The 25,047-nt window shown below is 38.5% G+C and overlaps 2 protein-coding genes across 2 annotated transcripts in view; one reads left to right on the top strand and one right to left on the bottom strand.

The window, feature by feature from the left end:
• Window positions 1–20,910, bottom strand: part of TBCK (TBC1 domain containing kinase) — an 86,992-nt gene extending 66,082 nt beyond the window's left edge. The window contains 5 exon segments of the mRNA XM_054514716.1: window positions 244–358; window positions 8,053–8,058; window positions 16,169–16,235; window positions 18,043–18,277; window positions 20,779–20,910. Of these exon segments, the coding sequence (XP_054370691.1) occupies window positions 244–358; window positions 8,053–8,058; window positions 16,169–16,235; window positions 18,043–18,235 (381 nt within the window). The 5' untranslated portion in view covers window positions 18,236–18,277; window positions 20,779–20,910.
• A 1,361-nt stretch (window positions 20,911–22,271) lies between these two features.
• Window positions 22,272–25,047, top strand: part of AIMP1 (aminoacyl tRNA synthetase complex interacting multifunctional protein 1) — a 31,484-nt gene continuing 28,708 nt past the window's right edge. Inside the window, exon 1 of the mRNA XM_036382586.2 lies at window positions 22,272–22,390. Within this exon, the coding sequence (XP_036238479.1) occupies window positions 22,389–22,390 (2 nt within the window). The 5' untranslated portion in view covers window positions 22,272–22,388. The remainder of the gene's footprint in view (window positions 22,391–25,047) is intronic.

The following is a 25,047-nucleotide window of genomic DNA, read 5'->3' as shown; positions in this document are numbered from 1 at the left end:
CTTAGATTATCACTTTGAGAAGGGAGAAAGAGTGGGGTTTGAGATAGAATAAAAAATAAATTTGGCAATACATTTGAAACTTAGGAAATGGGGGGAGATTGTAGTTAAAAAACATAAACAAAACAGCTTTCCAGATCTGCAATTTTTTTCCCCAATGAAAGGATTGTGACTGTCTCCACCTATGACACAGCAGAGCACTTGTTAGCAGCAAAGAAACCCATAGATTTATTCCTGTAGCTGTACCTTTCGGTCCAAAAGAATATTGCAAGGGGAGAGTGCTCGGTGGACCATTCCATGCTTGTTCATATATTGCAAACCTTGCAAAACCTCATATGCTATGCATAAGATCCTTGAAGAACTGAAATAAACAAACAAACAAACCAACAACATGTTATAGTGAATGCTTTCCTTTTTAATCTGTTAAAATGTAGTGCTCCACAGCTATTCCAAACAAAAGCGAGACATTCACAATTCCAGAACAGTTTAAGGGATCAGCATTGAATATGGTGGGGTATGTGCAGTGCTATACACACATCTCCTCAAAATCCCACAACTATGTTTCTGCATCCTGAACTGGTCCTTAGGAGTGTAGAAGATGCCAACAAAGTGTAAAATACTCTCTTCAACAGAAACTCACCTAATCAGGAAATAAAAATCCCAACCCTCCCCTATTTTTATTTGTTCTCTTAAGTCTCCTACTGATATTCAAAAAAAATTCACCTGAACAAAATATTTTCAAAACTCAGATAGTGACTAGAGTTTATTCAGAAGATGCAGAAAGGCCTAACTAGATTGTACCTATAGTCTTCAATCATCTCAAAATCTAAAACAAGAAGAGAAAAAAAGGCAGAAATCTGCATTTCAGCGCATTTTGTTTTACAACCTTGGGACTAACCACCTTACCACCTTTGTAGAGAAACACCAAATCTTGCCATGCAAAACATTTTGCCATAACTATGTATTTTGACAAAAGTTACCATTTCCCCCATAGACTGAGAGCCTTAAAGAGGAGTTTCTGTGAATAACTGATCAGGAATTTGTGCAGATCACCATAACAGGTTTCCAAAGTGCACTCTAAATAAGAACAAAAGGCACAGATCTCATGTCACCTAGAGAGATTCCATTTAACTTTCTACTCTTCTCATTCTGTCCACTCCATCTCAGCCATTTCAGGACTTTTTGGTAACTTTCCCTCTGCAGGCACTGGTTTACACAACATCCACAAATCAAAGCATATTTACTTATAAAGACCTAACTTTACATTCCAATTCTCTTTTCTTTTAATTCCTTGTTAAAGCATAACATACAATAGCATTCTGGAGGACATTCACCAACTTCTCTTGCTCACTAAAAACTTGTGCAACAGCAAAATGAGGAGGAGTATTTATTTCAGACCGATGACTGTGACAAGCCAACTATCTGACGAAACATCACAAATAATTTATTTATTCAACTTCATCAGCTGCTATTCATACCTGATGGAGTGACAAAAATTTGGTTTACATGCGTAAATAGCTAGATATTGACAAAAGCCACACTTACAACAAATTCTGGAACCAGTGCAACACAGAAATACTGAAAAAAGCCATGACTAAGTTACTCTGCATGGAGCTATTCTCCAAATCCTCCCCTTTTTCTTAGAAGAGCTCTGTACTAATTCACAGTCTTTGTGAATATATACTTTTAAGGTAAGTTTTAAGCACAAATGGTATCTATTCTAACATATGTCCCTACTGCTGTATCTTAGGTCATAGTATTTGAAAGTGATTCTCGAGGTCTTCGCAATTTGATCAAAACCTCATGGCTAATACCCACAAAACCAAAACAAAACCCTGCAATCATCTAGCTCCTCCCTCCCTAGCCCCTCCCACCCACAAGTTAAATACACCACAGCATCAGACTCTATTAGCTGTGTACCTTTCCTCTCAGTCATTCTTGGGCAGAATTATGAATGTGGTAAAAAAAATTCCCTTACAAGTCTTCAGCTTTCTTGTATATTTTTTTGCCTTCAATGCAAGTACTAGTTGTAATGGTGGCAAACAGAATCCCCTCTCTCATTTTCTGCTAAGTTTTGCAAAACAAGACACAAAAAATAAATGATGGAGTATTTATGTTTCCACTAAGGAAACAATTGCATGTAAATAATTAGTACATCATGAGGTATTCTAGCCTAAACATTGTTTCTCTGTGTTAAAAAAGTAAAAGTAAATATAGAATATTAGAAAAAAAAGCAGAATTATTAATAAAAGTGAAATCTGGTGGCTGTTTGCTGAAGGCAGGCTGTGTGCTCTGCTGGCACCAGGGGGCCTCAGCCACCCATTTATTCTCCATGTTCTCTTGCAATTCATTTAATTGCAGATTAACTCAAGCAAATACATGAAAATACTGCTTTGGGATTCCTTGCTTTTTAAGATAAACCCTTCATGCCATTACAATGATCAGGAACACACAAGTGGTAACTATTTTTCAATGTGCTTTCAATGCTCAGTGCTTTTGGACTCTTGATGCCATCCTGCTGGGCAGAAGTGTTGAGCCAAGTACCTCCCACTGGGCCTTCAGCAGAGAGAGACTTCTGTATACCAAGCTCTGCACTGTGCTGCTGCAGCTTGTGTAGCTCTTATTTGTTAGGGAAAATGCACTGTGTGGTTACAACCCATGAGATTTGCATTTAATTCCAAAGGGCCCGACAGCTACGCTTACTGCCCTTATTAAGGCCAAGAGATTTGTCTCCTTTAAATTCCCCAAGGCCAAGTTCAGCAGATGTCCCCAGCCTCGCTGGAGATCACTACAAAGGCTGTCCCCTTGCCTCAGTGGGTCTCAGCTCTGTCCCAGTTTCTACAGCCACTGTGAGCACTGCAAGCATTGCATCAGCCTTCAGCAAATGCAGAAGGTACATTCAAAAGCCACTTCCAGGCTGCAGTGTAACCTGACTTTTTAAAAGCTCCTGTAAACAAAAAAAGAAAATGCTGTTCTAAATGAGAACACTTAGAAAAATCCAGTGTTGGTGGGAAGCTCTGAGCAGATTCAGAAACTTTTTTGCCAATTACCTGCCAGTCTGTTTTTCAATGGACTAGTTACTGCTGAACTACAATAAATGTAGCCCTGATTAACTACTGGGCCTCTTGATCTGCAGAGGTATCAGCACCCTCCTTTAGCAGGAGGTGTAGAAAAAAAAAACCCAACAGAAAAAGCACTAGAAACAACACAGGAGATGAAGTGGCCAAATATAAGTGTGGCAGGTTTGACACCAATCACACCATGGACCTAAGAAGGGCCATAATGCCATCTGTGTGGCATGGAGCAGCCTCTTCATCTCAGCAGCTGATGATTGTGGTTATGACTTCATATTACAGTAAAACAAATCACTCTCCTGCTTAAGGCAATACTCTACGATGCAGCAAGTAAAAGCAAAAGTGTGAGATGCACTGGAGCTGCCTAGCTCTTCCAAAAAGACTTGTTTTAAGGCTACTTTTCCTCTCCACCAGCAAGAAAAGAAACAGAAATTTCTTTACAAAAGGAACACCTGTTCAAGAAGCTGTCTGCATTTTAATATTCAGTCTGGATACCTAAAAATCTATTCAGCTGTAGTCTAGTTAGCTAGGCCTCTGAACAGGGGTTCTCTTCAACAGAAAGGATTGCACACAAGTATAAAATCAAGCTGGTTAAATTTAATGGTTTTCTTGATTTGGAGAAGAACCAGCCATGAAAAGACGTCATTTTGTGTTCCTTCATATTAGAAATCATGAATTAAAAGACTGCAAGGATTAAAACCAATACCAGATTTGGGGCACATAACTTGAATGCATAGAAAAGGAAGCACTAAACAGAACTGTATTGCCCTCTCAGATCCATCTGTAAGTAGGACAAGGAAAAAAAGATCCCTACAAGTTGATATGAGCAAGTTCAGCCGCCAGTACAAAACCCAGCATGGTTAAGAGAGGCATGTGCATGGCATTTGTAGGTGAAGAGAGAAGGGAAGTCGACTTAAAAACCCACAAAAAGGAGGATTGTTTTATTACCACCAGAACTTGTCAGACCAAAAGCTATACCAGACAAATGACTAATTTCCACACTGTAATAGTACACAGGTGGCTGCATTGTGCCTTCACAAAAAATATGAACTTTTCCACTTAACAGCCAGCCTGATCTCCAGTCTATTGAATTCCTACTGTTAAGGACACAAAAACATTTTCTGGAAGTTTATTCAGGAATAATAAACCTAACCTGTCAGGAAACAGATGGTTTAGTAGAGTTTCAATCTCTTGTGGTTCTGCAAACCCACTGATGAAATCATCTGATTGCTTAGGAGACTGTTGTCACTTTTTGGATTCAGACAGGTTGGGAGGGGAAGAAAAGCTTCTTATTACACCCACTACACTCTCTGATCCAAACAAGAACAGCTTCTGGGCCAGGGTGAAAGGGAAAGTACTAGAAGAAGTTGGCATACCCAGAGTGTTACCTTTTTCAAAAGGATCAGATTTTAGCAGAGAAAGTGAGAAAGATGGATTATCAGGAACCAAGTGAAGACAATAAGCCCTGAAAACAATCAGAGGATTGGAGAGCGAAGAGTGAGCATACTCAGCCACTAGAGACCCAGCAGTACCTGGGAAAAAACAACTGAGCAGAACTGCCCAAGCCATACATCAACATAAACACAAGAACAAACAAAAGAATTGCTTTGTTTAGAAACCAAAAGCTTTATGACAAAAACGTGGTATGCTGAATTCCTGCTAAAATAACCCCAACAATATTACCTATATATTATTCAGTTTAAGTGGCTATTTTTAAACTTATAGCTTGTGATTAATGGGAGTGGTAATGCAGCTGCTTGTAGAAGTGGGAACTGGACTCCAAGATAGGCTACTCTAGGAACAAACAATTTATTGCAACTAATTATTTCCATTTTAGACAAAATTACTGGTCTTCCAAATCCTAAAAATAGTCTTATTAGCTCAGACCAAAAATTATTTCAGACTGCTATACTTTCTCCAAAAAAAACAAAAAGGCAGGCAGATGCCTAGGAGAAAGGGAATACAGAGCACGCACATATGAAATTTTCTTTGATATTTTCCTGGCTTCCAACTTCCTCTAATCCAAGATTTCTTCTGGGTGAAAGAAAAGTTTGCCTCCTAAGCATCACGTCAGGTAATATCATCTACTAGACCCTGTGGCATTCCACAGCCATCAAGAATTCTGTGGGTAAAATCTCCTTGCTGTTTTATCATTGCTCGACTCTGGAGCAGGAAAAGCAATTGTGGAAAAATGCATTTGACAGCCAGCAGCATGGTAGTTGCTGCACACACCACAGACTGCTGAAGGGAAAATAAAAACTGCTTCATGCATGACATACTGAATACTGAAGAACAAGAGGACTGCAGATCACACAGTTGGAGATCAGAGATGGGTGGGGTCAGGAGGCTTGACTTATTAAACTGTCTGACTGAAAGAATTCCAACATGAGAAAAGAAACAATGAAGAGATGAATTTCCAGCATTCATGTCAATATCATGGAAGTTACAGGTTCACACAAGTTTCTTTCCCTCCAGTTTAAAGGAAAATCAATGCCAATCCACACACAAATTCATTCCATTATCTTTAAGAGAAGTGCATTTATGCATTAATTGGAAATACATCTTCTCCATCTTTTTTCAGTGCTACAGTAAAATAATTTAATATGAAAAGAGTAATTGGGTATCTCAAAAGAGCTTCCTGCCTTCTTACTGTGCCCTGTCCTACCTTCTAGACTACATCACCTCCCCTTTTGATGCAGAGGCAGCTTATTACAGTGTAGATAATCAGTACATAGTAATTGTGGTGGTTTTGCAAGAATTAATTTTTGGTGAAGAATATGGGCATCAATCCCACTACCTCTCATAGGTGCACTGGCATCTGGCCAGCGTCAACCCATCACATTTATGTACCTGTACAGCAGGACAGGAGCAAAAATAGCAGGCTGGAGCAAAATGAAGGCAGGAGCAAAATCTTGAGGAAAGGAGAAAAAATTCTGGCTGTTTCAAATATATGTGTGGTATTTTTAACTGGTTATGGCCAGCTGTAATTTACGCTGGCCATAAATTTATAATTTCCTTTTATGCTTTTGTATCAGTCAACACAGAGCTTCCAACCCAGTCTTTAGAAGGAAGAAAGCTGTGCCTGGAAAGTACATTCAGTACTTAATAGATATTTTGAATAAGAATGTTTCATCAAGTGAAGTGAACAGAAGCCCTACCAGAATCTGAAAACAGGACTGGTATCAGAAGGCAAGCCTCCTCCTCATCTACTTAACTGCACAGAGTCCTGTAATTTTGTAGGTACTGGAGATGTGTATGTGGATTAGCACTAAGTCATGTTTATTCAGTGCAGTGGCAATTTAAGGAAAGAGGAAATCGATAACAAAAACTGGAACCAGAATCATTTTGACTTCTCTTAGGAAGGCAGAGCAAGACCAAACACAGTAAGAGTATGCTGATGATACCATGTTTCTGAGTTTCTCTTTCCTCAGACTTACAGTTCACAAGTACATACACTGCAATGCATGCTTAAATAAGTCCTTTATTAAATCTGTGCACCTTGTTCTAACACTGTCACATTCCTATAAAAAGTACACTCTAAAGGAAGAGAACCTCAACAAGCAGGAGTCTTAAGAAGCTTTTAGCAGTGATAGACAGGAGTGAAAACATGGGTTCCTCTCCCAAAGCAGAGTGTCAGACAGGGTCTGCCCTGAGGAAGCACACCAGAGCAACACAAACCAGCAATGTCATCAATCACCATCCCTGATCTTGTGAAACTAATACACATTTGGAATCCAGGAAGGAGATTCATCACAAAAAATTGCGTCTGTTCAAAGTGAAAGGGAACCAGGTTGTGAACAGATGTAATGTTTCTGAACTCATAAAAGTGACAATATTTCAATACAAGCAAAACTATAAAACAAAGAAAATGACATTTGCAGTTAGTTCCATTACTGCCAACAATGTGGATAGACTGGTTAGAAGTGGTGTGGCCAAATGGTTCAGCAAAGGATAAAGTTTGGGTATAATCCCAGCTGAGACAATCACTATGTTGACCTCAAGAAAGCCATCTGACCTCCTTATTCCTCAATCAACCAGCTGGAAAACTGGATAAAAAGCAGAACTGGGTTGAAAACCAGATGTGCAGATAAATTGGGTCTTCCTGGGTAAATAAATTACAAAATACCCTATACAGAACATAAAGAGTTTGATGCAGGTGGGAATGGTTTATTTAGCACTTTATTATGTGTTTGATTAAAAAATGGCACTAGGGACCAAGATTGTAAACACTGCCAATTTACTTGGAAATGCATTCAACATTACCAGAACGAAATGAACTGGAAAGGAATGCAACAAACAGAGAATAAGACACACACACAAAAAAAGAATTTTATAGACAGAGTCCTCAGAAGTCTCTAACTCATTCACAAGGTTATTTCACACAGGATACCTTCAACAAGTTCATCGCTCACCTGAGGAAACTCAGAAAGCCCTTTCAATCCTTTTGTAAAGTTCTAAGCTGCAAGCCTGGCTTTAAAAGCAGCACAGATGATGTTACACTTTTATGATGGTCTCAACTTGTAACGTATGATAAAAGTCCGTGAAACAACAGATGAAGGCACAGATAAAGAACGATTTATACAATTTTATATGCAATTGTATTTATATGCTCTTTATATAAAGTTGAATACAACAATTGAATACAACAATTTTGTCAGACTGGTGATTTTTCAGATCATTATCACTTTGAATGCTTTAAGCCATAAACCAAAAATTTTCAAACATTGCACCTTAATTCCTTTTGTACATCCAGCATTCATCCCAAAAAAAGGGAGAGGAAATGAAAAAAGTAGTTTTGAAAAGTAGGTACACCTTCTAAAGCCATACTTTAATGAAACTTCTAGTGCCATCCTGTTTAACCCACAGAACAGGAAAGACAATCCACATTCCTAGTTTTGATCTTGCTCCTGATTAACTTCTAAAAAGTTTTTTTGCATCTTAGCCTCAGCTGGTTCATATGTAAAATATGCAATAGTGATACTTTACACTGGACCAAAAAATGCAATGAAATAAATTATTTCAATCACTAGATACAAAAATTAGGTAAAGTACCTTTGATTTAAAACCCGATCAGACTCCGCATTCTTACCACTGACTGTACACTCTGAGTAACATAATAGAACTAGGTGACAATAAAAGAACAAGACCTAAGAGTGAGGAAAAAACAAGACAATGAACTCAAAATATACAACAAAGAAGTAGTTTCAATAGCATTATATACATGTACCATATGTCACAAGGCCAAAATTTTATTGAAGGAAACAACACATCTCACATTCTCCTCTCCTTCTCCAAAAGGAGTGATGTCATAAAAAGTAGTAGACATAAGAACAACTGAAGTCAGATCTCCAAAAAGCTTTTGCTATCTTTTGGACTCCTCTGAACAAATGCATGCACCTTTAAAAAGCCACACATTGTGATTGATACTCCATCAATTCTCCGTGCTGCAAGTGAGGGCAAGGTATTGATCTGACATTTTATGATCATAGGAGTGCTTTCTCCCATTTGGGGTTATAATGTACAACTCAGTACAACTGCATATTTTATTTTATTTTTAAGGAAGACCCATATCTATGGCATAGAGAATAGTTTTACTTAACAGACAGCCATATCGACTGTCTCCTCCACACTGCAAGGGAAGTGATGGGTCCCTAACCTCATCATACAAGGAGATAGATTGCCTCATTCTTACTGTGGTGCCCTAGGTGGATCAGAAAAACCTGATCAATGAAAAATTTTAAAAGAAAAGCTGAAAATGAAGGGTAATTATTGATGCAGTTAACGTTGTTGCAGCTGTGTGGCAGTATAAACTGAACTGACAGCTCTAGAAATCATGACTAGCTATCAATAAACAGTGCTCTCCTTGCAGTCAGACAGGATTGGCTTTTTAAAATTAATTTCTGTTGGCATCTCTATGAGAGGATTAAGTATTATTAACAAGCCACTTCTCTCCCATTTAAAAAATTTTCAACAGAACTTTTAAAGCTATGATCAAATCTCGCAACACTGTACAGCTCTTCTGAAGCCAGGCACTCTATGTAAATTATATGTTGCAACAGTGTTACTTTAACAAATAACTTGGGCATAACATTTAAAGAAAAAAATCTAAATATCTAAGGTCAAAAGCCTACCTAGGTATGTTTTAGTGTTTAGCTCAAAAAATCTGGATCCCTGTATCAATGGTATAGACATTGTTAAAAAGTGAAACAGAACGGGAAGTTTCAAGAAGAACAGCCTGCAAATTCAAGTGATCAAAGAGACTTTACAGCTAGGCCAATAAGCAGTGGTGCTGCTAGGAATTTCACAGCTAACAACTGATCTTGCAAAAGCTGCTAGGAAGTACATCACTTTGATCTATAAACCAGTACACATCATCACAAGAGGCAGGAAACACCTATCTGGAGAGGTAACCATAAACTTACATGTAGACAAAGCAGATGCCTGTGACTATAAGTTAGGAATTTATCAATCACCATACAATTAATACTAAATTCTCTTCAAAGTGACAAGAGAAATGTGATCACCAAAGGGGGAAATAGGGAGGGCTGCTGTTGCATGTAGGAGGAAACCACACACCAAAATTTGCGAGACTAAAGGGCAAGAGAAGCAGAACCAACTATAAATATGCAGGACATACTCCCAAGTACATAGGAAGGATGACTAGCAAAACCAAAAATAAGCACTACTGGAAGTACAGGAAATCAGACTTTGCAGGGGCTGGACAGTGCTGATTACATAAAAATATCGGGCATTAGATAACACTAGAGGAAAGACCAGTTCATGCTTTGCTTGAAGAGCTCTCAAGCTTCATCACCTCGACTTTAAGAACCACCAAGGGCCACAGCTGCCACTGTTGACTGCACAGCACCAGTCCCATGGTACTGGATACTCACAGCTAATCTACAGTAAGTATCAGTTCTGTGTACAGAGTGATGAGTAACAATATGCACGAGCCAACCTTTAGTAAGATGTATATTGCTAATGAATGAATGAATGAAACCTTTAAACTACCCTGATCTGCTAGCCTTCTAAACACTCCCATCACAACAGTTCCAATGCCCTGGTACCTATTTAGTTACACACCCAAGAAGAGAATATCCATATGCACAGAAGAAACAAATCTCAAACCACAATGACGTTAGAGATGTTTGCAAGCATATCAATGCATCTAAATAAACCAGCTGTCTGATCCCTAATCAAAGACAAATGTTCCCTTGAAGACATTGCTCAGTAGTCCAAAAGCAAGAACTTGCATTTAAGAAAATAAAGTCCCTTTCTAGAAGGATGCACTATAAAGCAAGTCTAACAAGTGCTCACTCTTCCTTTTTGTTTTTCTTTCTAGAAGCAGGATGAAGTGTCAAACACTGCATTTTGTTAAAATAACCATATACTAACCACATCTTGTTCTCACAGTCTACAGCAATTTTGATGCTAAATACGACTATCATAAATCAACATTCGAATTAATAATGTGCTTTAAATCCCCTAAGATTTGCACAGTACAACTTTGACATTTGGGTTTTCAGCCATTAGCTCATAAGTACTAATTTGCTCATTAATGCAGAATGGAATTTTTACATGACCCCTACACAATTCATTGCAGAAATATCTTGCAGGATGAAGCTACCCTCCCACTGAGAATGGTGTTTTTTCTGTTGGAAACTCAACATTCTCTTTCACTAGAAACTGTAGACTCAAAAACTCTCCAGTACTTTTGTTCTTAATTAACTTAGCATAACTCATCCTCTGTTTAAGATCTTTAATACTGCTTTTAGCACAGAAATCTGTATGAAGTGTCTACAAGAACTAAAGAAAAAGCACAGCTGAACAAAAGGTTCAAATAATCATACACTTTTTTCCCCATGCACAGACTTTATATTGTCATGGTCTAAGCCCAGCTAGAAATTAAGCACCACGCAGCCACTCACTCAACCTCCCTCTCTTCCCCTCACCTCAGTGGATTAGGAAGAAGAATCAAAGTAAAACTTGTAGGTTGAAATTAGTGGCATAATTGACGATAAAGCAGAAAACAATAATAATGGTAAATGATAATAACATTGGTAATGAAATGGGAAAAACCAGTGATGCACAGTGCAATTGCTCACCAGCCACTGAGCAATGCCAGGCCCGCTTCCCAGACCCAGGCTGGCCTCCCTTGCAGGTAACTCCCCCAGCTGATGCTGCCCATGACGTGGTGTGGAACATCCCACTGCTCAGTTTGGGTCACCTCTCCCAGCTCTGCTCCCTCCCAGCTTCTTCTGTGTACCTCCTCACTGACAGAGCATGAGCCAAGGAAAAATGTCCTTGATTCAGGATAAACACAGCTCAGCAAAAACCCAAAACATCGGTGTTATCAACACCATTCTCATTCCAAATCCTAAACATGTACTGAACAGCTACTGAAAGGAAATTAACTCTACCCTAGTTGAAATCAGGACAATTACATACAGGTACAATACACATTTTAATAGCAAGAGGCAGACACTATCAATCTCAAGAGTAGGATTCTTCACTTTTTTTTCCCTCTCGGAAGGCAAGATAAAAAACAAGCATGCACTCACTGTTATGTTTCACATATAAGGAGGAAACACTTATGTGTTCTGCAATGTCCTTGTGCTGCCATCAAACAGTGCAGCCAAATATGCAAGCAATTTGGTTCCATTCCTAAAAAGATCACTCAAACAAGATATCTCAAGCAACAATGTTCACCTCTAATGCCTCATGCAAGCTGCACCCCTTTTCCATTCCAAACAATTGTTTTCTTGTGAGAGTAAAGGCAATCACAGGAGACAACCTATGCTAAAAGGAATGCTACAGGAAGATTGGCAGTCAGGCTAAAATTTACAGAAATAAACCAGTGCTTCTACACGAAGAAAAGCATAATTGGACAATATATAAACAATTCCAGACTAGCAGATAATCTTTCATCATACCTATGCAAGTAAAGCATTATCAAGAAAGTAAAGAAAAAGTCTATGGACACTAAATGTCCAAACTACAGAACCTCACACATGCTTAGGGGAAAAAAACCCTTTAAGTTTGTTTAATAATGCTACTTAATTTTACTATTACATAATTTATCCTTGTCAAATTCAGCCTTATTGTGATATATGGATTTCTCATGTGAAATTCCAACGCAGACTTGATTCAAAGTAGAATACACTCAGCCCATTAAAACTCTTTTCATATGCAGCTCTTCAAGTCAAATCATGTGAAACCTTCAGCCTTTTGATGACTTGCACCTGTTTTACAAACATTTTTGAAGAATGCCTGTCTACTCAGAAATTGTTTTCCTCCCCATATAATAACTTCTGTACCACAGTCTCACTTCAAGTTTGCCAAAGCACACTAACAGCAATGATGGCATGAAGAACTCTAGTCCAATCAGTGAAGAGACAACTGTTTAATGTAGCTAAATAAAATGTACTCATCCGAATCCATCAGATCATGTTTTCTCCAAACTAGTAAACAGCTGCAGACACAGTCTGCTTCCCATCAAATGTTCCATGTATAACAAACTATACCTTGTATCTGATGGTTCACTAGTAATTTTTCAATACCATGACTTTCAAAACATATGACAACTATATTTTATTGAAGAAAGGAATGGACTTAGACTGTCCAAGCCACAAATGGAAGACCAATCCAGAAACTGTACTGTAGGTGCCAAAAGTCTGCTGAATGTCAGAATTTTCTGGCATTTTTATTGTTATGAATACAAGTGCAGACCAACTTCTTCAAAGAAGAAACACACTTGAAGCATGACAGAAAAGGAAATGCTCACAACTCCTTTTATAACAGCACAGGAGCAGAGAAAACAACTCCTTTAACACTGTCTGGAAAAGGTATCTCAAAGGAGTAGTTGGAAATGTGTTTAAAAGACGGAGAACCTTAAAGATAATTGTACATCCTACATTCTGGTCTTTGGTAGCAACACTAACAACTAGCAACTTGGAAAAACTAAAATTTTGATTGCCACTTTAGTGAGACTGTTAAAGTATAAAACATCTACCCACCATGATTTTTTGTGACTTATTTTCAATTCATTCACAAGAAAAAAATCCTTGCATGCACAGGAAGACAGAGGAAACCAGCTAGACTGAGACACATTTTCAAATCTCTGAACAGCAATAAACCATTGTGAGCTTAAATCAGGTATTTACTATTTTTGTGAGACTGTACATAAATTCCTAGCCTTTAAAACATTTAACTGACTCCTGAACATACTGCAGAAAGTGATTTTGCACTAGTGTGACTGTTATAAACTGAAATTAAGCGCATCCTTTCAGTGAGCACAACAACAAACAGGATACTAAACTGAGAATATGCAAACCGGGAACAATGACCTGGACTACAATCTCTCTCAGGGAAGACAGTGGGCAGCAGTCTGGTGAAAAATGGGATATCAATGCCTAAAATTCTTATCCTATACCATTGACTAAAATTCTAATCCTACCCTTATCATACCCTCCTATCCATGGTTGCAGCCTGAATTTCCTGTGGCACACAACTCCAAAAAGCTCCCCTGCTGTTACTGTGATGTCCAGTGGAAGCACAGTAAAGAAAGTTTGGATTAATGCCACTTTTAGAAGCATTAACTGCAGTTACTATGTTCACTTGTCTGTCCTCTGAAAAAAGAATACCAAAACACTAGAGAGCTGTAATAAATTCCTTTCAGTACCTGCTTCCCTGTGGTAGGAATTGTGAAAAGCTGATACTCATTTCCTCCCTTTGAGAGTTCCCGATTTTTACCTGATAAGAGATCTTATGGCAGAAGGGAAAATTTACCTGATAAGAGTTCTTATAGCTTATTCCAGGATCCCAAATATGCAACACTCAAAGCAGAAAATCATCTGGCCATAAATTACCAAACACTTACTTGCATCAATCTTTGAAAATGAAGTTGAGCATGTCAAATTTGAGGACAATGACAAACAATCTCTGCAATTCCTGGGGACTGCTGACCCAGTACTGTTAGGTAATGAATGAATGAATTCTTGAATATGTGCCAACTCCAATTTCTAGCAAATGTCTGATGATATGCTCAGTAAAATTACTTTCTTCAGTGTGACAGAACATAGCAGCAAACACTTGAAGATCTAATTTCCAGTATTTGGCCCCTACATGCAGCTGATTTATTAGAATTAGAAAACCTGGAGAAAGTCTGAAGAAAACAGAAGAAAGAACATAGCTACATTTCTTTTTTAAAAATGTAATTAATATATTGAGGAACGTATGCTACACTTGATGCATGACTTCAGCAAAGATTAACTGCAAATAACTATCAAACAGCTGTAGAGCCTGTTCTCCAAAATGTATAGAAAGATAGACTGTCCATAATGTAATGTCTTGAATTTCAGCACTAACATAATAGAAGATTTCCTGCTGACTTTACATCAGCTTGTAGTACAGGTGCAAAGGACTTAGGTTACTGGCAAGCATAAGGAAAATTAATCTAGAAACCAGAGGAGCAGTTTCTCACATTCCATAAACAGTTTAAAAAATTAATTGCAATAGCACACGCATCAGCTCTGGATGTGCAGCCAGCTATGCTATCACTGACCAATGTAATCAGAATTCATAAAAAAGCCAAATATTTCCTCCAAAGGTAATTGATATAGACATATCACATAACCAATAAGTGGGAATTGGTCCTCCCAACTTATTTCTGGAAGTTTCTAGGTCTCCATAGGAATAAAAAATTCTGGTATCATTAAAAAAATAAAAGGAAAAGGAAAACATCAGTCATGCAAGAAATATCATTTGAAGTGAACATAATTTATCCTTTAGATACTACTGCAAAAACTATAATTCACAGTAGATGAAACATTAAAGTCTCTAAAAACTGTGGATATACATATAGGCTATATTGCAGCCCTTATCCTCAAGTGTTACAACATCCAGAAGAAATCCCAACAGACTCATTAAAAGAAAGATCTGATAGTAGAACAATTTACTACAACAAAAACTCTCTCAAGACAAAGAGAAAAAATTATAGCCAGGCTTTGTGCAGCTACTTTTAACAGAGCCACAGCCCAAAGAGCTGAGGTAACATCACAAACTAAGGAAGTAACTTAGTTCAGCACACCAAAACCTGATGTTGCATACCTTACCAAACTACCTAAAAAGATCTAAAAAGTCCTTCTGGAGACCACAAAAGACATGCTAGTATAAAAGGGCAAAATAGATGTGCTTATAGAACACATCTGCTATCTGAGGAAGTTTCGTCACAGAATCTACCTAAGTATACTGCATCAAGCAACTAAAAGCAAATGAAAACAGCTACAGGGAAGCTTTCTCCAAAACAGTCCAGAAGGAAGCAGGCAGTCTGGGCTGCTTCTCATCCGACACCAAGACACACATGCTCAAAGAAGAACAGTGTGAGATCTGAATTTAAAAAGAATGAAAGGAGCTTCTGATGCTTTAACTGTTTTGGAACTTGGCACAATAGGAACCTGATGCAAAACTTTGTGAAGAACTATAACATATATCACACATGAAAAACCCTTTAGACCAATACCTCTTTATCTAAGAAAAAAGGGAAGCTGTATTTCCCTAACATTCCTCAAGCTACAGCCCTCTGCAACACACACTGTCATACAAGACCAAGTTCACAAAATGCTAACACAAACACAGGGCATATTATCTGACATCTTCTTCACTTTCTAGATGATAAATTAATAGATTTCTACAAATGAAAAACACACACACAAAAATTCTATCTGTTCTAGTGAAAGCTGTATTTCATCACCTAGCAGACTTAACCTTCACATTAATTCTTAGAAAGTTCCATATCCTGTCCTAGGTCTCATTTTATTTTTAAAAGGAAACACCAGAACTACATTATTTTCTGAGCTGCAAAGTATTTCTTTCAATTGTAAGCAAGTTCCCCGCTCCCCATAACAACATTTCACAGAGATGAGTACTCCCACTTTGGGCGCATATTTTTTATCTGCTAAACAACGTCTGTAGGTTAAACTTTACCAGAGTAAAATTTAGCTAAACCAGTAAAGTTAAAAGATGGTCCAGGATTTTGCCACAGATGATATGTGAAATAGTGATGAGTGGATTTTAGTTAGCTTGACACCTCACCTGACAGGCTTCTTTCTCGTAGCAAATCTTCCAGACTCTTCTCACAGTGTTCAGCTGCCACAACCAGTCTCTCTAATTTGAAAAAAAAAAAAGTATAAGAGGTCTGGAATCCAAATTAAACTCTGAGAGTTTAAGAGACTTCTTGTTGTACCTGTTTGGCAGATGTTGAAGTATTTTGACATACATTGTATAGAAAATTACACGTAAATAAATGTTACAAGACGTACAGCTTATGGATAACTCCACTATTTTTTGTTTATGAGATACAGAAGATTATCTTCCCAGTTTCCTCATGCAAAGCACTGTCAATCCAACCATCCATGCATTGAGTAATCTCCTAACAAAAATGTTGAGATTGCCACCTACAATGCTAGCATAGATTTTTTTAAAAGTTTAATTTTACAAAAAAAAAATCTATTTGAATGGTTTTGGTTTTTTTTTTTAATATTCCCCCTTTGAAAGCCTTTAGTGGAGGAATTTATACATCTAATTTATTTTTGCATTGTTTTCCTAGTCTGCTCTCACATTTCTCTGCAAGAGTAGAAACTGACATTTGCAAGCAGAACTCCACAAACATGAAATCATTAGGCATAGAACTGACACATGGAAAGTTCTGCCCGTATCAAAATGATAAAATTTGCTCCCAAATTTCCCATATTATATAAAAATTCTTAGCTGCTATTCTAACCATTGTTAAAGCAGAACACTCTTGACTTCATGGTTAGACATTTTATTTACTATCCTTCAAGTTACTTCAACTATAAGAATGAATTTTTTCCTTCATTTTTATACATACACATAAATCTTCATGTCCTTTACTCTTTGTAATCAAAAAGGCCATGTTTTACTATTTTTTATTTATTAAATGTTGTGTTAGTTAATACTTCCTAACCTTTCATCCCAAATAATATTGTAAGAAAATCCCAGGTTTTGTTTCAAGAAGTACTAATAAATACAAATGAAAATTATTACATTTTTTAGACCTCCTGACTTCATAAGTGAAAAATTACATGTTTGAGGGCAAAGGAAAACACATAAAGAACTCCCTGACCCACAGAATACTTCAGTACCTGGAGTTGGCAATATCCTAATTTTGTAAGAACCTGAAACAATCCATCATACTGCATTCTAAAAAGAAGAAAGATGACTTGCCCTACTTTATGAGAGCCTGTAGATAATCAAATACATACAATGCACTTTTGTATGAGAACAGTGTTGATTTAAAAGTTAAGGGTGGCAATGACTTAAATTGTCACAGGTGTTGCAGCCTTTTTGTGGAAATTAGGTGCTGTAGTCCTGCTGAGCTTGCAACAGAATATCTAGAGCAGAAAGAAACAACAGAAGTTTTATTTGAGCTAACAATAAGTGTGACAACAAGTACTGAAAAAAACATTTCAAACCTGTACTAGAATAAAGTAACCCCTAGTGGGAGAAATCTTACAGAAATCAAAGGTAATAATACAGGAAGTTTGCAGCCAGGTTATGAGATGACAACACCAGCTGCAATCAGACGAAAATGTTCACAACATCAAAAATACATCTATTTCCATATTCCACACAAAGACATGGCAGAGCAATTCAGCTCAGGAATTTCAGTGAGATATAAAAAGAAAGAAGTTCTTGCCTTTTATCTGTTAGCATAACACAAAAAGACTGGACAGACAACTAATCTCTCCTTTGAGTCTACAGAGAAGAAGCAAAAGAGCCAATACCACCAATCATAGTAAAGGAATTCAGGAATTTTGAGACTGAAAACTGGTAACTTGCTGGTGCTATGAAGGCAGTATTCTGCTCAGTCACCTTAAAATATAGTCACCAAAAAAACCCCAACCGCATAATCGTAATCATACAAAAACTTGCTTGTTTAACAGATACTCACCATGTTTACCTCTGGTAATGTCAACGTACTGGCAAAGTCTGGGATGGGTGATTGTTTTCAGGATTTGAAATCTGCCCAGAATTTTTATGGAGTTCGGTGTTAGAGGGAGGCCATTACTTCCACAGACATCATGTGGCAGAGCTGAGGCAAAGAAGGTGGAGGCACCCATCACAGTGTCCTTTAAAGGAAACATCTTTTTCACACAATCTTAAGCCCTTCAGAGCAATTCTTGTTCCTTAAACAGAGAACATAGAGTAAAAATTTATCAGCAAAAGACACAGACTCCGGTTACTAGTTGTTCACAAAATAACGCAATTAAGAAGGTTTATTTTCCCTCAGGAAGTCACACAGGAGAAACAGAAAACTTAAAAATATGGTGTCTCAAAATTTTTCTTTCTCTAAGGGGACAATCTTGTTCAAAGCACAAAATTCCCAATAAAAAATACATAAATTTATTCGTGAATCCCAACTGACAGCAACTACATACAGGTTGCACAAAGATCCTTATACACTGAACACATTTACCAGGTCTATGCAAATGGATCTTAGGAAAGATACCTTCTGTTTTAACCAATGCAGTCCAACTTAGGATTCTAAAGCAAACATAAAAGAATGGTCTCACTTGTGAGTTTTTTTTTCTCTGAAGAAACATAGACATGAGATATGTACTTTTACATTCTGATAAATATCAAAATAAATCATATTGAATATGAATGTACAGTGTTAAGGAATCAAACCTAAAAAAAACAAGGAAAATCCAAAACAGCTTTGACCACTGGAATATTTATATTAGTATTTGTATTAAAAGTCTTATTTAGAAAGATACAATACTTTCCTATCTCAAGAATATTTCATAATTTTTTGCAGATGATTTATTTTAGGATGTGAACAATGCACATTAACAGTCAGATTTTTCCACTGGAAAGACATCAACTGGACAGAGTGCAAGCACAAAGATTTACTGGCATGCAGCAGGTTCCAATTGGAAACCCATAAGTGTGTATTTATAAGAAGAACCCCCATTCTTGTAAAAACATCTGCCAAATAAACTATTCAAAATCAGAAAGAAAATATATATTAAACACTTAGAAAAAATAGCTTAGTTTACAGATTCAATTACAATCTTGCTTGGCACAATGATCCTCTAATAGAGGATTGCTCTAAAATAGAAGAAAAGCAAGTGATTATGATTAGAATGGAGGGGAGGGGGAGTAAGATTATGCCTAGCAGCAAGATGCATTATGCCTCGAAGAAGGTAAATATGTAGTGTACAATACATCTACTGAGGTAAAATGTTCTCATTTTTACTGTAGAAAAATACTGTCAGATAATACTTCCCTTATATATTGTACCTGCATTCAGCTGACACTTAGAAAGGATTTTTAATAAAAAGAATTGTAAAATCCCATCAATTCAATAACCATTTAAAATGATTAAACTTTCCTTGCACATCAGATCATTTGGCTTACAAGGAGGAATTACAGCACCTGGAACCCGTTCAATTAAGGAACTGCACACTCATCACTTGCCCCCTTTGGTTGGGAACCAGATGGGCAAAAAGCAAGATATGAGATAAGCAAACAACTCTTCCTGTCACCCACCTAAAGGAATCAATAAAGAATTTTAACTGGTATGGAATAAATTCTCTTCCTACAGAGTTAATTACAGGGAAACCATGAAAGCAATGAAAAAGGTTTTCTATTATATCAGCAGCCAGTTCTGGCAATTGTTAACCTCACAGTCAAACTCTGATCACTCCTTAATTCTCAACTTACACAAATTCCAGAGACTGAGTTGAAAAATAAAATGAGTAACCCCAAACTTAAGCCTTCCACCACCTGTAGAAAGGGACACATATTACAGCTTAAATGAAAGGTTGTTTTTTAACAAATTTTTTTCAGTCTTAACATTTCTCTAGTAACTTACTGACATTTCTTAATTCAAAAAGAATGGTTATAGATATTTTAAAAGGTCATCTGAAAAAAGCTCTTCTCTGACTATTTTTAAATTGAGGAGGTTTGTTTGTTTGTTTTTGGTTTCTTTTCTCACTCCACATCAAAGTCTGGCAGAACTAAAAACACAGGAGAGTGCAACACATTGTCCCTACTGCAATGCACAAAACTCTACACCTCCAACTCACTTTTACTGTATAGAAAAGACACATACTGCATTAATTTTATGATTTGAAGGAATTAATTATATTCTGCAGAACCTCCCTGTCACTTTGAAATAAAAACAGGAAGAAAAGAAGAAAGGTTTGTTATTTTAAACTGACACCAGAACCAGTTAACACAAATTCAATTTTGGGATTGAATTCTGGAAATTCAATTCTGATAATCCAAAACAGCAAGGATGGAAGAGGAAGTGAAGACTTGTCTTATTAGTGTAATCTAAAATTACTAAGTCACTGTTTCCAAAGCACCATTTATTCCATGTATAAGAGACAGTCTGTCACATCTGTGAAACGTGCCTGGCATAAATATGAGAAGTCCAGGAGTGGATTTGTTGCATCCCACCTCTGAACAACCTTCCCCAGCTCCCCACCTTCATTCAAATCCCCCTTAGAAACCTTTATAGTACACAAAAGCACTCACCAACATTCTCAGCAAAATTAGAAAAAAAAAGACCTTTAGAAATTCCTGTTCAATATTCAGATTAGCACTATTGTAAAAATTTTGCAGTAGGTATCTTTTTGATGTTCAAAAATGAGAAATAAAATACAAAGTGGAACTCCACCTATTGAGCAATTTATTTCCTCCTCCAGATATCTATTGCTCTCAGAGAACAAGTGTTTTTTCTTCAGAAGTCAGCCTTTTCTAGAACCATCATTTCCAACTTCTTCACTGCATTTCCACTTCTTCAGTGCTAAGGTGATTGAGTTAAGGGACACTAAGAACTTTGCCCTTAGGGAAAAAAAAGTCAAAACATAATAAATCTGATTCTCAGAAGCAAATATTGCACATACAAAGAGACCAACCTGAATGAGTCCTTGCAGTGAAACACACCTATAAATTCCTAAAGCATCCACATGCAGAAATCATGGCAAGTAGCCCCATTAGGAACTTGAAATGCCTGCTGACTGAAATGCCTCCTGAGTACTCAGGTGTAAATATTCCTTACCTTATGAAGGCAGCTTTTCTGAGTTAAAATATAATTACACTGCTATTAAATTATTTTTAAAGCAATTGAGAGCAATTTCAGGAGAGCAGGTACCCTAAACATCCTATACTTAACAGTTTTCCATTAAATCATGGTATATCAAACAAAGTGGGCCATTTCACAGGAAGAAATTCTTCCACAAAATAACTTTGCTCTGAAGTCTTAAAATATTCCTGCTACAACTACAGGATATTATTAATTTGATATTATTATTGTTAATATTCTTATATTATTAATATAAGAATTATTATTATCTTGATAATTTTATTATCAAATTAATAAATATTATTTTGATAAAATAACTAAAATAGAATATACAACTCTAACTAGAGTCGCTTCGTCACAAAAAACCCTGAAACTGAGTGATTTCACAAAGTTTATTAAAATGCAGAATAGGCATCGAAGAAAAGTTGAATTCTGCTACATCAGTATCATAATGAGGACCTAAAATCGGCTTTGTCACCGTTTCATTTATTCGACACACACGTCTGTTCAGGAACTAAACCTGGCACAGAGAAATCGCTTTTACCCGGTTCTCTAAAGGACTCAGAGAAATGCTGGGGACCCTGATCCCCCCTGCGCTGCTACACCTGGGCAGAGACCCCTGGGGAAGGGGAGGGGATGGGGGAAGGGGGTGGGAATAGGAAAGGGGAAGGAGAAAGGGGATGGGGAAGGGGAGAGGGATGGGAACAGGGACTGGGACGAGGAGCGGGAGAGGGGAAGGGGATGAGGATGGAGGGACGGGACAGGGACAGGCGAAGGACCGGGAGGGAGGAAAGGCAAAGGAGCGGCAGAGAGGGAAGGCAGAGGCTCCGGTGGTACCTGCGCCAGCGCCGCCGCCCCCGGCCCGCCCCGCCCATCCTCCCCCAGTGATGTCACTGCTCCCCGCCAGCCGCTCAATGTAGGGCCACAGGGGCCATCCGCACAGTGCCTGAGCTTCCTTTTTTTCCCAACAAAAAACCCAACATAAACAAAATAAAAGAGAGAAAGTTTAACACCCTTCCCCCCGTGTGTATGCGTGCTCTGCCAGTGCTCTGGAACGACGCGTTTGGTGCCTAAGCCCTGCGCGTGCTGGGGGAGCGAGGCGCTCCTCGGGCGCCTGCTTGCAAACGTCAGGCGCTCGCTGGGGCAGCTCCGGGAGCGGGTCCTTCTTGCCCGGGCGGGCGGCGGCGGCGGCTCCTCGGTTCATGTGAGTGTCCCGGCGGCGCTGCGGCTCGGCCGGGCGGGCTCGGCCCGCACCGCGCCCTCCGTGCCCCGCTCCGTGCTCCGGTGGCCGCGGAGGAAACGGCGCTATGGGTGCCCCGGGGCTGCCCCGCGGGCCGGGCCGGGCCGGGCCAAGCTGAGCTCCGCTGAGCTCCGCTCCCTGCGGTCGGTGGGTGGGAGGGAGCCAGGCGGGGGCCCGGTAATTTGCTGCTGCCAATTTGCTGCGAGCCGCCGGCGCAGCGCGGGTGGGTGCCCCGTGGCGGTGGTCGCAGGAAGGCCGCCTTTGTGGGGGAGAATCGGGATCGGAGCGGGAGCCGCAGGAAGCGGCGTCACGGTCGGGGTTCAGTTCATGCCAGGGGATTTATTCCGAGCGCTCTGGCTGTAGGGCGGCGTGGGAAATTCACACCCCGCGCCTTGCGAGGGGGACGCGGCCGTGCGTGAAGCGGCTCGTGTCCAAAAGGTTCATCTCCATGCGGTTGGGTCTCCAAGCGGTTGGGATCCTTTATTTGCGCTGTCACTGGAATGAGCGCTTGGAAGCGGCATAGGCTGGTGGGCTGTGCGAGGAGATGCTGTGTTAGCCTGGAAAGTGCATGCATGGGACTATCCACTGGCGTTTGCTTATTACCAAAGGAAACGTAGACGCTGCTTCGCTTTTGGTTGATTGTGTAAGTGCCGTTATACTCTGGCATAGCCTTGAGTGAGGAACAGAGTATAACGCAGTATTTGGTCCATCCTCAGCAGAGGTACAAGGTTTAACATGCAGCACGTGTTCTGTGCAGGGATGTGTGCCTTGGACTGACAGGGATGAGTTCATGGTTATGTTGCCAGTCCACAGCCCCCCAACATATGGCACCACTCCTGAAGCACTGTATATATTGGGTATCTATCAGTATTAAATCAATATATATCGGTACTGTATGTATCAGACAGTGCTGTACCTCATCAATACGTGGTTTTGAGCTGGGTTTAGCTGCTGGCAAAATAAAGGCAATACTACTGCAAACTGAGTAATGCTTGCATTTCTTACTCTTTCTGTTTCTTTAACTCAGAGATTTTTGTTTTCTTTTAAGTGAAGTCATTGCTTTTCACAAATAGTTCTGGGATTCAGAACTAATCTGAGTTCTGAATAACTCAGATTAATAACTAAATAACTCTGACATCTAAGTAGATTACTTAGATGAAATCTGCAGTAAGGTGAGGCAGTAGGGATTAAATACAGCCTCCCAGTTTCATATGTCCTTACCATTCACTTGTTATATTATCCTCCAGTTATGTTTAAATTTTATTACACACTGTTGGAAAGGAAGCCCAGATTCTATAAAATTAGGCAAAACCAAAGTCTGAAACCTGAGTTTTTAATAGTGGATGTTGCTAAAAGGTATAAGGCCTTAGAAATGGCTAAAAGAAAGAACTTTGACAAATGGTTGGTAAAGTGGGGGTTTTAGTCTTGGGGGTTTTTTTTTGTTTTTTTTTGGTTTTTTTTTCTTTATTTTTGCGGGGGGGGGGCAGTGTTGTATGTTTTTAGGCAGCCTCAAGTCACTGCTTATCAATACAGCTTCATCATAAAATGTTCTCTGCACTCTGTACTCCTTTAAAATATATTCCTTTTGCAGTAATTTTGACTTATGAGAAGATTATGCAATATATTTGTAAGTTGCTTTGATATTTTAGCAGCACTCAGGTCCAAGATGTTGAAGGCAGAAATTATTCTTAAAACTAGTTTCAGCAAGTTTGTGCTCTAGAATGCCTCCTTCCTATTTTCCATACATTGCTCTAGGTATCTTTGTTTATGTTACACCTTTGAATATTAAGAGGGAAGGAAACAACACTTCAATCTCTAGACTGAAAGCAGTGGATTGTGTGAAGAAAAGAGTATCCAATGAAAAAGGATATTAGCTAAAAAAATTTGTGCAACTCTCAAAATAGTCCATCAGATTGGAATAATAGGACTCAAATTGCCTAGAGCCTTGAAGACTTGATACTTCTGATAATGAAGCACATTTGAGTGGGAAACAATCTGAAAAATAAGTTTAATGCAGAATGGTATGATGATATAGCCTTCACATTGTTGTAACTCTAATTTAGTATGAATTTACTAGTGGCAAGTTAATCTAGAGTCTCTTTATTGAAGGAGGGCTAAACAGTCTGGATTTTTCTTAATCCTTTCAGTTTGTCAGCTTCCCTGCCCTTTCCCCATTAAAGTAGAATAAATAATTTTATGGATGTTGTGTTACTCTGACAAAGCTTGATATCAGACTGAAGTGTGGATCTTGAATTGACAAGAAAAAACACATACTGAGATGCAAAATAGGAGATAAATGTTATCCCAGACCTGTCTAGACCAAGAATGAAAAGAAGATTGAGTTCTTGTGTGTCTACAAATCCCATGGACTTTACAAGTTCCCATGAACATACTTGGGAAATACCTATATAATAAAAATGATGTAAAACAATTGTCATTAGAAGGATTGGTCAGGTGTGCAGAAAGACAAATCTGGTATTGACCATAATATTTTTGAACTTGCCTGATTATGATCTGATTGCTTTATGTCACAGCTATTCATTCATATTTGTCTCTTCTAAGGGAGTGTTACCTAAAACCTAAAGAAGGTCAAATGCTAGCCAACACAGACAAAAGTAAGG

The sequence above is a fragment of the Molothrus ater genome, chromosome 4 (assembly GCF_012460135.2).
Source record: "Molothrus ater isolate BHLD 08-10-18 breed brown headed cowbird chromosome 4, BPBGC_Mater_1.1, whole genome shotgun sequence".
NCBI classification, from domain to species: Eukaryota; Metazoa; Chordata; class Aves; order Passeriformes; family Icteridae; genus Molothrus; species Molothrus ater.
The sequence above is the reverse complement of the archived record's forward strand: the minus strand, read 5'-3'. Positions and strand labels throughout refer to the sequence as shown.